Genomic DNA, 13,407 nt, shown 5'->3' with positions numbered 1-13,407 from the left:
ATATATCGTCCCACGCCACTCATTGATTTGAGCAGGGCCGTCCCTAAGAATTTGGAGGCTCGGCTCTGGGAATGAAAAGAGGTCAGTGATAAAATCAAAACGTATTTTTTTTTTAAAAGAGCAATGTTCTATTTATATTTTTTAAAAGGTAAATATAAGGTGCCGTATATATGCGGTACGTACACCCAAAGGTGAAAATGACTACCGTATACAGGAGGAATCCCCACCTAACACCAAAAGCAAGAGGACCTAATTCTAATAGGCCTAAAAAGCTAAAACAAGGGGACAGAAAATGGCTGGGGGTGTTAAAAAAAATTGGAGGGTAGTAGTTCTAGTGGGTATTAATTTTTTTTTTGAGGCCCATGGCTGAGGGAGGCCCAGCTCTGTTGAGCTGTTTGCACCCCCTCAGGGCCGGGCCTGGATTTGAGCATCGGGACACATGTAGGTACTCCACCGTCATTCGTTAGGAGAAGAATGAAGCAGACGATGGAAGTGTCCTACCGAAAGGTCATTCAAACGCCGCCATCAACCTAAAGATCTCATGTCTTAAAGGATCAGTTTTCAATTCCATTCGTAATGGGTTCTATCTTTTATGTTTTCACTTATTAAGATAAGATGATTAAGATGATAAACGTTTTAGTTTCTTTCTAAAAAAAAAAAAAAACAGATATGGAAAAAGATATACGAAATGAATAAGACCTGAGATGTTTTAACCATTAAATCCCGAGACCTTACAGTAAAAACGGGGGCCCAAGCGTACTAAATTTTTTAGTTATATCACGTAGAGGTGTCAATATCATGGGGCCTTGAAGTTTTGGCCCCAGCCCACATAGTAATGGGGCTTAAAAATCCACAAGATTAAAAGGCCCACATTCATGCAAGCCCACAAATCAAAAGCCCTCAAGGCCCCAAACCCCAAATTTTCTATAAACATTTTCTTTTAAAGTTTTTTTTTTTTTTTTAAAAAAAAAAAACTATTTTTAAAGTTTTTTTATTCAAAACAACTTATTTATACAAAATAGCTTATTACGATTTCATTTTAAAAAACAACTTATTCAAAACAACTTATTTATGCAAAACAACTTATTTATACAAAACAACTTATTTATGCAAATCAGCTTATTCGAAACAACTTATTTATACAAAATAGCTTATTTGTGCAAAATAGCTTATTCAAAACAACTTATTTATCCAAAACAGCTTATTTGTGCAAAACAGCTTATAAGCTGTTTTGCACAAATAAGCTGTTTTGCATAAATAAGCTGTTTTGAATAAGCTGTTTTGCACAAATAAGCTGTTTTGTATAAATAAGTTGTTTTGAATAAGCTGTTTTGCATAAATAAGTTGTTTTGCATAAATAAGCTGTTTTGAATAAGTTGTTTTGCATAAATAAGCTGTTTTGAATAAGTTATTTTTTAAAATTAAATCGGAATATGCTGTTTTGTATAAATAAGCTGTTTTGAATAAGCTGTTTTGCACAAATAAGCTGTTTTGTATAAATAAGTTGTTTTGAATAAGCTGTTTTGCACAAATAAGCTATTTTGTATAAATAAGTTGTTTTGAATAAGCTGTTTTGCACAAATAAGCTATTTTGTATAAATAAGTTGTTTTGTATAAATAAGTTGTTTTGCATAAATAAGTTGTTTTGAATAAGTTGTTTTTTAAAATGAATTCGTAATAAGCTGTTTTGTATAAATAAGCTGTTTTGAATAAGCTGTTTTGCACAAATAAGCTGTTTTGTATAAATAAGTTGTTTTGAATAAGCTGTTTTGCACAAATAAGCTATTTTGTATAAATAAGTTGTTTCGAATAAGCTGTTTTGCATAAATAAGCTGTTTTGAATAAGTTGTTTTGCATAAATATGTTGTTTTGCATAAATAAGTTGTTTTGAATAAGTTGTTTTTTAAAATGAAATCGTAATAAGCTGTTTTGCATAAATACGTTGTTTTGAATAAGCTGTTTTTTAAAATAAGATCGTAGTAAGCTGTTAAGAAAAAAAATTATAATATGGGGCTTTATTAGGCCCACAAATAAATAGATTTTATAGTGGGCTTGGCCCCAAATAATTCTTTTCAATTAGGGGGCTTTAATTTAGTGGGCTTGGTGGGGGCTTTTTTAAGTGGGCTTTGAAATTTGGGGCTCTATTGACACCTCTAATATCACAACCCTAAAATCAAAATGCCATCGCAAACTCATTGTCTATCCCCTCTCTCTGACGGCAGCGAAAGGTTGTATTTCTTTCCGATAAGTCAGTCGAGACGGTTCGTTCCGATCCATCCCTTGGCTGCCCATCTTCTTTTTTCTTATTAGTTTTTTTTGTTTTGTTTTTAATTAGGTTACAGTTCTTGATTCTTCGAAACAAAAAACATGGTGAATGATACATAGGTTTTTTTTTTAATTAGCATAACTGTTTTAAGAATATTTATTTATGACATTGTTTGATCCATGAAACCAACCCTACTTAGTGGGATAAGGTTTAGTTGTTGTTGTTTGTTGTACTTTTAGGAATATTTATGAACTGATCATGTGTTTGTTCCTTTTTTTCTATAATTTGGAGAGTATAGTTTCATGTGGATTAAAAGGTTTCATATAGCTTAATGACAAAATATCATGAAGTTCACTTCATTCATTTTCTTGTTCTCAGACAACAATGATGGGGACACGAAGGCAACGTAAGGACGACAGACAACTTGAAGACAGGATCAGTGATTTGACCGATTGTCTTCTCATTCACATACTGTCCTTTTTGAACACCAGAGAGGCCGTTCAAACTTGCATTTTATCCAAAAGATGGATCAATCTCTGGAAGACTCTTCCCACTCTTGCATTAGATCGTTACAAATTTAGTGACCGCCAAACCTTCGAAAATTTCCTTTCTATGTTTTTGTCTCTTCGCGATCACTCAACCGCTCTCTGTGCTCTCCTTTTGCACAACTATCGTTGTCGTTATAGGGACCATAGCGTATACCAAATGGTTATAGAATATGCTTTCACACACAATGTCCAACACATTAAAATCAATTACACTACTGCTAAATGCTTTCCACCGTGCTTCTTTTTATCATGCACCTTAACGTCTCTTACTCTTACGGGTGTAAATGATCTATTGCTTCCCCGTCGCTTTGACCAAATATTTCCACATTCTCTCAGTTTCCCAGCATTAACCACTCTATATCTAAAGCACGTTGCCTTTCGTCGCAATGATGATGGTTGTGTCGATCCCTTTTCAACATTTAACAAGTTGACTACTTTGATCATTGACAAATGTGTACTTCTGGATAATGCACAAAACCTTCGCATTTCAAATACCAAGCTTGTCAATTTAACTATATGGGTGTATGATTTCTTGTCTGGTTGCGATCCTAGAACTGCCGATTTCAAAATCTATTTTGGAATCGAGTTATATGCCCCAACACTTCATACCTTTGATTATTACGGAGGTCATTATATTCATATTCCAAAACTTTTTGGGAGCAAGACCGATCTCTCTTCTATCAAACATGTAAATATTAATTTAAAGTATTCTATGGAGGATAGCTTTAGGGAGAACCCATCAATTCTATTCAACTGGTTGGTTGATCTTGCTAATATCGAATCATTAACCATCACTGCACCTGCTCTCAAGGTACTATATATTGTAACATTGATGCTGCTTTTTATATAATTATTTTATTAAAAACGCGACTTGCAACTAATCCTAATACTTCATGATTGTTTAGGTTCTTTCCTGCATTAATTATGATTTATCGAAGGTCGAGTTCCCTTCCTTGTGTAACTTGAAGTCACTGAAATTAAACGGGGTCATACGTCCTTCATCGTTGCCTGAAATAGACTTTTTGCTTCAAAACTCACCTTCTGCAAAGGTTGACTTCAGTCCATGTTGTATTTTTACAGGTGCTTCCAACAACTTTTTAAAGATAGATTGTTTTGGTTTCGTAATTTCTTTTTTTCTCTGTTTCTGTTTTTATTTTCGATGAAGTCTCTCGTTATAGTAACTTACTTTCAGTGGATAAATTACAAAACCCTCCTTCTTTAGAGAAACAAATGCGTGTCTACGGCGTATGCATGTTGATGTGTGCATCTTGAACCACACGTACAACTAGTTTGAGAATTAACAAACTTCTAGACAACTTTGAGATATGTTCTTGCTACTTACTGTGTGTATGTGTGTGTCTTGAATCACAAGCAAAAGACTTGTACACAAAATAAATCATATGTGCTTAAATTTTCCCATAGATAGATATAATTTTAATCTCATGTTTAATTCCTTTGCATTTTTCTAGAATAGTCTCGTGAATTTACTGCTTTGACTTTCTGCAGAAAAAACATGGTGATGGGTACAAAAAAAATTTCAAAGAATATTGGAATCAAGAGAGTCCTCAAAGTGATGCATTATTACAGGAACACTTTTGCTTATTTCTACTTTCTAGACTTATTTAAAGTGTCTTTTGATCCACGTAACTGACCCGACTTAGAGGGACATAGTCGGGACATGGTTTGGTTGTTTTTGGTTGTACTTGCTAGATTTGTTTATTTTCTTGTCTTTTACTATATTTGCTAGATTTGTTCATTTTCTTGTCTTTTACTATATTACTGTCCTATTTTATTTCATGTATTTCTACTTGCTAGACTTAGAGAGATATGCTAGAAATAATTTACTTCCCTACAAGATGGTAACAGATTCATTATAAAGCACGTAGTAGATTTTCTTTGTTAACCATAACCTTTTTGATTCCATTCTTATATTCTGTTTAAGCTTTGACAAGTTTGAATGCACTTCTTGTTTTGTCAAAAGGTTATGTGCGGTCCAATGTAATATTTTTACCACCATGAGTGATTCGCTTTTCCATATACAGTAGTCTCATCTTAATTAATGTGTTATGAATTTTCTCTCTAGTTAAACCTTTCATCAAAAGATCGACTAAATTTTCATCAGTGCGTACATGATCCACTCTCGGCTCTAATAGAGAGTAAGTTTCTAACAGTGTTGTGTTTACAACGTATCTGTCATCACTTATCGTTATAGTAATGGTTCTCAATTTTTGCAATGGATCAACACAGCTGGTAACAGTTTTTTCCATAAGGGAATCGTTGCTAGCAAGCATCTCAACCAACTTACTTCTTTTATTGAAGTAGGAGCGAATATTGTTTGTTTCTTAGATTTCCAAGAAACAACTTCTTCGGCGATACTAAATATATAACAATTGATTGCTCTGGAATCATCTGATAATTTGTTCACTATATTTGAGGTATCTTATTTGTACAACAAAAATTAGCTTGTTTGTTGTTTTTATACTCAAGAAAGTACTGTTAAGTGTAAATGTATATTGTTGTGAAGATGGATAAGCTCACATATGGTGATTGACTAAGCGTCAAGTCATCTAAAGTGGTGTGCAACAATGTGTGGATACAACTGATTTGTCTATGTGGAGACTAGATTTTGTCTGATTACAATTCTGCTAGGTGATTCCCAATTTTTCAAGCAGAGGTACAAAATGCTCTAAACTGTGAAAATTTGGATGAGCATATTCTTCTTTGTACAAGAGATGAAATCCAAATTGATATTGCTATTTATGTACACAGGTCTGTTTTTCACTTTGAATGTTTGACAAATGAATTTATTCTAGCTTAAAATTGGGAAAAATTATAGACATAATTTATGCATAACTTAGGGGAATTCAATATTTTTGGCGGTTACATTCTAGCAATTTATGAACATCATCATAAATATTAAGCTCTCAAAAAAAACATCATAAATAAATATTAATTACAGTACTTGAAACCAAAAAGGAAAAAAAATGCATTATTTAATAATAGATGAATCAAACATTCCATCAATGGTTCTACATAGATGCTCAAGTTTGAGTTGTTTGTTACAAATGTTTCAAGTTAAGTCCCAAAACATTAAAGAAATTGCTCATTCCCCCTAACTTTTTTTTTTTAACCAAACAATATTATCTTATTTCATTAATCAAATCCAGAACGATACAAACTTTGCCTCAAAGTTACAATGTAAAGCTTAAATGCGCATAACAACAACAACAATGGTGCTGAAATCAGACACTCCATCACAATTTGCATAAATTGCATTACATAAAATCTAGGAATCCCCAACTTTGCTTAGAGAATATAAAATACATTATCCGAAGCCTGCTTCTCGTAATGCATTTTCACACAAATAACACTACGAGAAGAAAGATGATCCCGGTAAAAAGACGAAAATCTTTTTAACATGGGCCGAACCTTTTAAAAGAATGACTGCCATGTAGTCCAATTAAAATATTGGATCAGACCAAATTAACTCTTTGAGTTTCGTTCTGACTCGGCTCCGTATGAAAAGTATATTTGTCACTGATGATGTTTGCACTTCAATTAAGTCTCAAATTTTATTTCTTAACTATCACCATCATGTGAGTAGTTAATTTATCTAGTGGAAGTTGAATAATGCTCTAATCCAACCCCCATTTTGTCTCAACCTTCTACCAAGAATAAAATGGCATGTGCTTCTCTATGTTGACATATCCAATTGGGTACACATTACACCAACCATGCTAAGGCTCTTTTTCATGTGCATGCAATCAAACTATTATTTTAAAAAAGTAGTGCTATACTTGTTCCTTCTTTTCTAAAGATTATGTTCCTTAGGACCACAAATTTCTAGGCTCTCTTCTTTAAGCTACAAAATGATCCCAATTTTTGTTTGTTTCTTCCATAACAACAACTAAGAAAACAATAAAATCCAAATTTGAAGTGACTCAACTATATATATGTGGAGGAAAAAACCGTTTGCAATCTCATAGGTGTGACATAGAAATTCCCAAAATGATGATTCTCTAAATTTCTGTTATACCACATCTTCAGATATTCGCTCAATTATATTAAATTGTTATTAAGTTTTTCATTAAATTTAATGAAATGATACAAAATCCCCATTTATTGGTTTTGTCATATTATTGTTTTCTATGTAATGTCATTTTCATATATTTTTTAAACGATGATTAAAATGACATTTAGTTTTCTTTTTACCCTCCTTATGTCTCCAATGAATCAAGTTTTGCCATTTTGGATAACAGCTGCCATAGAAGAAAAACTGCATTTTGCGACTTTTAAAAACGCTGATTGCGACTGTTAGAAGGGTCGCAAATGTACATTTGCGACTGTTCCCCAACAGTCACATTTGTTGGGGTCGCAACAGTCATTTGCGACCCTTCCTAGAACAGCCACTCCAACTGCCGCAACAGGTGCTGCGACAGTTGCCAACCGTCGCAAAGGAGCGTTTTAATTTAATTTAAAAGGGCTTGCGACCCTTCAAAACAGTCGCAGATGTTAAGTTTTTTTAAAAAAAAAAATAAAGGCTTGCGACCCTTCAAAACAGTCGCAAATGTTAAGATTTTTTTAAAAAAAAATAAAAAATGAATGGGGCAGTTTTTGTTGCCAATTTAAATAAATATATTAATAAATACATAAAATACAAAAATATATAACTAAAAATAGCAAGACCATCACATAAAATGTGCCTTAACTAACATCCTTAATAATTGTTTTCCCATTCAACTAAATAAAAGTTTAAGTTTTAACACAAGGTAGGCTAAGCCTCTACGTCATCCATGCTTCAATCCTAGAAGGGTGAGGAGAAGTGTCAGATTTAACAACTTAAGCTATAGAAATATTGGTTGATATTTGAATGCAGCAAACAGAAATCTATGTAACACTATTTTTATCAAGTTTTTATACCTTGATTTGACAAATTCACAGCACTCTCAGCCTATGTAAAACTAGGGAACCAATAAATAACCAAAATCCTTATGTCATTACCTGCCTCTTGAGAAGAAAGCTATATATTTGGTCATTACAATCTTCTTGACCAATGACATTATTCACAGCTTAAGCATTAGATAGCAGCCACACACACACACTCACATGTGAACCTAACCTAGTGCCATCTGAATGTGACATGCCTCCTAAAGGACTTTTAGATGTATATCTTCTGACGCGACTTGAGCTGCTCGGATAAGGTGATGTTCTGCTACACTCATGTGACAAAGACCTATCTTTTCTCTCCTTAGGCATTTTAAATGTTCTGAACTGAATTGAGTGAAGTAGAAGCTGCATACAGATAGCATCAACATCAGAAATTTAGAGAAACTGAATTTGCTTTAAAACTGATGTTTCACACATCAAACATCAATGCCAAAACAAATCCTGTAATTAGACATCAAATGCAAACAAATGTATCTATCAATAAACAAATGTATCTATCAATAAACTATCCTTAAGATAACTCCATGATTCCTTAGTTTCTAAAAAATATTACAAACAAATGTATCTATCAATAAACAATACTCCCAAAAGCTGAAGCTTTTAATCTGAAGAACAATGAACGGTTTCATAGAACTGGTTAATTGCACGAGTTTATTAATAAAGGTTAACTTATTCCATTGAAGAACATAATTCAGCTCAACAGATTTCTGCATTACTATACACTATATAATATACAAAGTATTGACAACTAATATTAAGTAAACCACAGAAAATTCATTATGATCAGGCCAAATCAAGGATGAATTGTGTAAGTGCAGATTTGACGACTGACACATTTATGCATATAATGTGCATTTATACATAAGCATAGAAGGAGCATTTATGTTATAAACACCTGTTTAGCCAAACAGGGCCCAAAGCAAACAACATCAAAATTCAATTTTCATTATGCTCACCTCAAAACAGAGACTCAAATCAAAATCTGAAGGAAAAAAAATCATAGGAGTAAAAGATTTAATCCATTTTCATCAAACAATCCAAGAGATTCAATAGGTAATAGGCATTGAACTTCAAAAAGAATCCAGTAACATAATTCGCTGCACTAGGAAGATAACCACAACCCAATTCGCGGGTACCAAATTCAAGTGCTTTGGCATCTTAGTAAGAACATAAACTAAAGAGTTGAAAAAAAAAAGTGAAATAGCAAAAAATTAACCAAAATCAGAAAGTGGAGAAATTACACAAATGTCTTATATAATGATGCAACTAATCAGATGCCAAAGTTATAGAGGCAATGTTTTTACCCTATGTAGAAGAATTAATGGCACCTGATGACGGTTCACTAACTGCATTATTTTCATCTGTAGATGGCTTAGTGGCAGCTTGTCCGTCATCATCGGCAAACATATCAAAATCATCTGTGTTCCCAGATATTCCTTCTTCTCTTGCCCTGACCAATTTCTCATATCCATCTGAAAGAGAGAGATTGTAAAACGCATAAGCATTAGTAATTGGTGCTCCTACAAAAACATGTAGCATTCCTTGCTTTTCAGTCCTTGTAAATCTATACGTTGATATCATTATTCATGGAAGATGAGACAAGAAAAATATTGAGATTAACTAATGCCCAGGACCAACTTCCCCGAAGTTTAAAGCTTAATGTGATGGTCTAAAAAATAACTTTCTTATTATAACACTGATGGTACGGCAAAATATTTCATTTCACATCCCGACCATAATACCAACACAAGTGGAATAGAATTATGTCATTAAAATACATGGCTAAGTTATAAATTAACCAGCATATTCCATCGTGTTAATAAAGTAACTCATATCACAATGTTTTGTGAGTCACAAAACATAAAAGTAAAGGTGTGAATACTTATACAACAATTAAACATAATAAAAATAAAGCAAAGGCATGATGTAATACACTGACCTGCTTCACGCTCAAAAACCTCTTTTGTTCATGCTAAACATCTGCAATAAACATAAACAGACAAACAGAAAGAAGCCAATATTAAGCATCATGTGGTAAAAACAAATTTAGAAGCACATCAAGCTGGACAACACAAAGACAAAGGTACCATCAGGCTGTCATTCTTTAAAATCAATCTCTAAACCTGCAGAGACATGCATCGAACCGAGGAGGCAAGGAACTGGATCGTGCATTCGAAAGACATCTATTGGACAAAGCAGAGAAGCAGGTATCTCTTATGACATCGGAAGAAAGAGTTCAGACTGGTTTTCCAATTATGTGATGAAAAGAAGAGGGAAGAAGTCTGAGAGCAAGAGAAAGAAGTGGAGTAAAAGTAGTTACCTTATGCATGCATGTTTTTTATTGTTAGGCGCAAGAAATTCGAAACTTTGTGATGCCATCCATATTTACCCCTATGATCTGCAACTATGTAGACAGACTTAAATATGTATTTGAATGTCATCAACTGTTCTCAACATTTTTGGCTAGGTTTGTTCATGGTTCAGTTCATAGTATAAACTGAACTGCAAAAAATTGAAAAATATTTTAGAAAAACCAAACTGAACTGAACTTTGTTAATTCCAAATTGAACCGAACTGCTTCAGTGCATACATATTTCAACTTCTAAACCAAACATCTTTTGTAACCAAACTGATGCTTTGTTCCGAATTAGCTCAAGAACTTTTTATTTTGTAAATTGAGATCAAATTTGGATTGCACAATTGGAAAATATAAGTGTTTCACAACAGTTTTTAACATACACTCAGAGTGCTTCTATTACATGCATGATTCCTAGACATCACCTTTGTTAAGTCCATCTACCATGATGAAACTTTTTGAGTGTTTCTACATCCATGATTTCGCTAAAAAGTTTGATCCCAAACAAAGAATAAAAAATATAGTAATCTCATAATAGATATAATTTTTTACCATAGTTTACTATGAAACACTATAGAAAAGAGTCCTTACCCTACAACACAGCCTTGTATACAGAATAGAGATTATACATGAGATGAAAACAAATGGATAGGTGGATGTACCAACTAAGCACCCTGCACCAAAGACTAGTTAAGCTACTATCTAAGAAATGCCAAATTCTACTAAGCAGCTAAACTAAAACAAATAAAAGTTACATAATATGAATTGGCATTGGTGTGATGCAGCTATCTATCACTATAGCACATGTCAACAAATAATAAAACATTAACTAAAACTCATCAATCATTAAAACTTCGTTATTAATGAGTTCACGACATTTCAGACAAATAATTAACTGCAATTAAATCAATCAAAATCATATACTGTACATCTCAGTTGGCTATAAAAAGATTCATTCAAGCTATTCAAAACATTGATAATCAAGATATCATTGGCCACTCACTCAATCTGTGACCCTGAGAACAACCAATTTATCGATAACCCGTGCCCGTTTCACACATCATATATTCATTTCATTCACAGATAGGGAAAAAAAAACTCATGTTTTGAAAGAAAAAAGGGGCAAATTCAAAGAGGAATATATTATATATCTAAACAAAAAGTAATTTTATGTGAGTTGGCATACCTAATTATCATTACTACCAGAAGCAAGTTGTCTGTCATCACAAGACCATTCCTATCCACATACCTATCAAGTTGAAGGATAAAAATTGCCATCAAACATGAATTAGTGCTAGTTTAATGTGTATTCAGAAAATTATTTTTTTACCTGAAACTTATGGCTAACAGGCTTGCCAATAGGGTGACTTGAAACTCTCATGTCATGTTGAAGTATGTTCCTATCCATACTTCCTGAAGCCAAATATGCAAGAGTTCCATGTGCCATCTCTATTCACAATCATCAGAGTATATTTTTGGTGTTGTTGATGCTACAAAGTTGCAGAATCCATCTTCTAAAACAAATATCTTGTTAATGCATATCATCATGAACTTTTAACCAGATAGATATAATAAGCTCCTCATGGTTACAATATTAAGAGACCAATATAAATTGGAACTGGCATGAACAAATTTCCAATGTTAAAGAAAGTATGAATGCTCTAAATGTATATATGCATAATATAACAATATATAATTCCATTCTTAAAACTTTACAAATTTTACTCCTGGAATCTCAACAAACCATTTAAAAGGCAAATATATCACACATAAAGGCATGACGGTAAATGGTTCTCTCTGTTTTGTTGTCTTTGTTTTTCACTGAACAAAAATAAATTGAAAATAAATTAAGAATTAATAGTACTGCATGTTAAGCATAGAACATTGAATCCTTGACACACACAAAAAATTATACTATAACAACACTGAATCCTTGACACACACAAAACTAATACCCAACCAAAGCAAAATTGGGGAGGATAAGGGAACAATTTTTTTTAGGGTTTTTATGGGATTTGAGCAATAACACAAAAGAGAAATTGAAGCTAGTGAAAGAATTAAATTATAGGACAAACCTGCGTTTTTCAGCAACGATGGGGGAGGCGATTAACCTTTCAGTTTCTACAGACGGCGGGAAAGAACTTGCCTCATGATGATGGGAGACGACGACGAAAGATTCCGGCGTACGGTGGGAGACAGAACTGATGACGAGAGAGAAGTGTTGAGGTTCAAGTAGGGGGTTAGGTTTTGTCATGAGTTCCGATTCTGGGGGTTAGGTTTTGGGTTCCGATTGATTGAGAGTGAGAGTGAGATGGAGATGGAGATGGAGATGGAGATTCAGAGTGAGAGTGATTGAGAGTACCAAACTGTAGAAAGAGATTTGAGACTGAGATTTGAGAGTGGGGTTTTGGGAAAGTGAGAAGGGGGGGGGGGGGGGGGGAACGAAAATTTAGTAAAGAGGGGAATGAAAATATACAACGCGCCTTCTAATTAATTAACAAAAAAAATCTGCGACGGTTCACCCTAACAGCCGCAACAACTGTTGCAAAAATGCACTTTGAGGCAGTTGTAAGGTAAGGGTCGCAGATGAAGTGTCGCAATTTGCAGTTTTTCTGACCACTAAATTGAAGGTCTCTTATGTGTTTCAAGCAAGTATTGTTAGCTATAAATGCATATTGCTATGAAGATGGATAAGCTCACATATGGTGATTGATTAAGGCTCAAGTCATCTCTACCCTCGTGCAACAATTTGTCGATACAAGTGGTTTGTCTTTGAAGAGACAATAATTGGTCCTCTCAAATTAGTGATTTTTCGATACCCACGTTCATATTAGTCGTTCGATGGCAAATTTACTCAACATTCATCACCATTCTCATATCATCATAGTTGAGAGGACCATTCAATTGGCTCTTCAATTCACAAAGTGTAATATCATCATTGTTTGTATACAAATTTGATTTATCGCTATTATAGCAAACATCAACTAGGTAATGTATGATTCATCTATTATTGAGTAATGAATTTTTTTTCTTTTTGGTTTCAAGTAATTTATTTAATATTTATGATGCTAATAGATTGCTAGAATGTGACAGCCAAAAATATTTGAATCACCTAAGCTAATCCCCTAAGCTATGCATAAATTATGTACTCATTGATTTGTCTTTATCAAATTTGTATACAAAACAATGATAATATTACACTTTGTGATTTGAAGAGCCAATTAAATGGTCCTCTAAACTACGGTGATATGAGAATGGTGATGAATGTTGAGTATATTTGTCATAGATCG

The 13,407-nt window shown here is 33.4% G+C and overlaps 1 protein-coding gene and 1 long non-coding RNA gene across 10 annotated transcripts; one reads left to right on the top strand and one right to left on the bottom strand.

The window, feature by feature from the left end:
- Positions 1 to 2,162: 2,162 nt before the first annotated feature.
- LOC146936298 (putative F-box/LRR-repeat protein At3g18150) lies at positions 2,163 to 4,717 on the top strand. Its single transcript, XM_085751218.1, has 4 exons — positions 2,163 to 2,261; positions 2,645 to 3,625; positions 3,720 to 3,894; positions 4,321 to 4,717. The coding sequence occupies exons 2-4, from the start codon at positions 2,651 to 2,653 to the stop codon at positions 4,332 to 4,334; spliced, it is 1,164 nt and encodes a 387-aa protein (XP_085607344.1). The 5' UTR covers positions 2,163 to 2,261; positions 2,645 to 2,650; the 3' UTR covers positions 4,335 to 4,717.
- Positions 4,718 to 7,481: 2,764 nt separating this feature from the next.
- Positions 7,482 to 12,593, bottom strand: LOC146936297 (uncharacterized). 9 transcript variants are annotated; one of them, XR_015030542.1, is made up of 9 exons: positions 12,193 to 12,583; positions 11,448 to 11,631; positions 11,304 to 11,366; positions 10,709 to 10,791; positions 10,082 to 10,159; positions 9,849 to 9,974; positions 9,701 to 9,741; positions 9,066 to 9,233; positions 7,482 to 8,106 (listed from the first exon to the last, which is right to left on the bottom strand). It is a non-coding gene; the product is annotated as an uncharacterized LOC146936297 (long non-coding RNA). The 9 variants fall into 9 exon arrangements; XR_015030544.1 differs by having other exon boundaries at positions 9,849 to 9,944; XR_015030539.1 differs by having other exon boundaries at positions 9,849 to 10,159.
- Positions 12,594 to 13,407: the final 814 nt, after the last annotated feature.

The sequence above is a fragment of the Medicago sativa genome, chromosome 3 (genome assembly GCF_051527215.1).
Source record: "Medicago sativa cultivar Bolivia chromosome 3, Bolivia_mono, whole genome shotgun sequence".
NCBI lineage: Eukaryota > Viridiplantae > Streptophyta > Magnoliopsida > Fabales > Fabaceae > Medicago > Medicago sativa.
The sequence above is the reverse complement of the archived record's forward strand: the minus strand, read 5'-3'. Positions and strand labels throughout refer to the sequence as shown.

Excerpts from the sequence above, each read along its gene's own strand:
- LOC146936298 (XM_085751218.1), top strand. The coding sequence starts at position 2,651 with ATGATGGGGACACGAAGGCAACGTAAGGACGACAGACAACTTGAAGAC. Across the intron at positions 3,626-3,719 it reads TCACTGCACCTGCTCTCAAG|GTTCTTTCCTGCATTAATTA; the intron begins GTACTATATATT and ends ATGATTGTTTAG.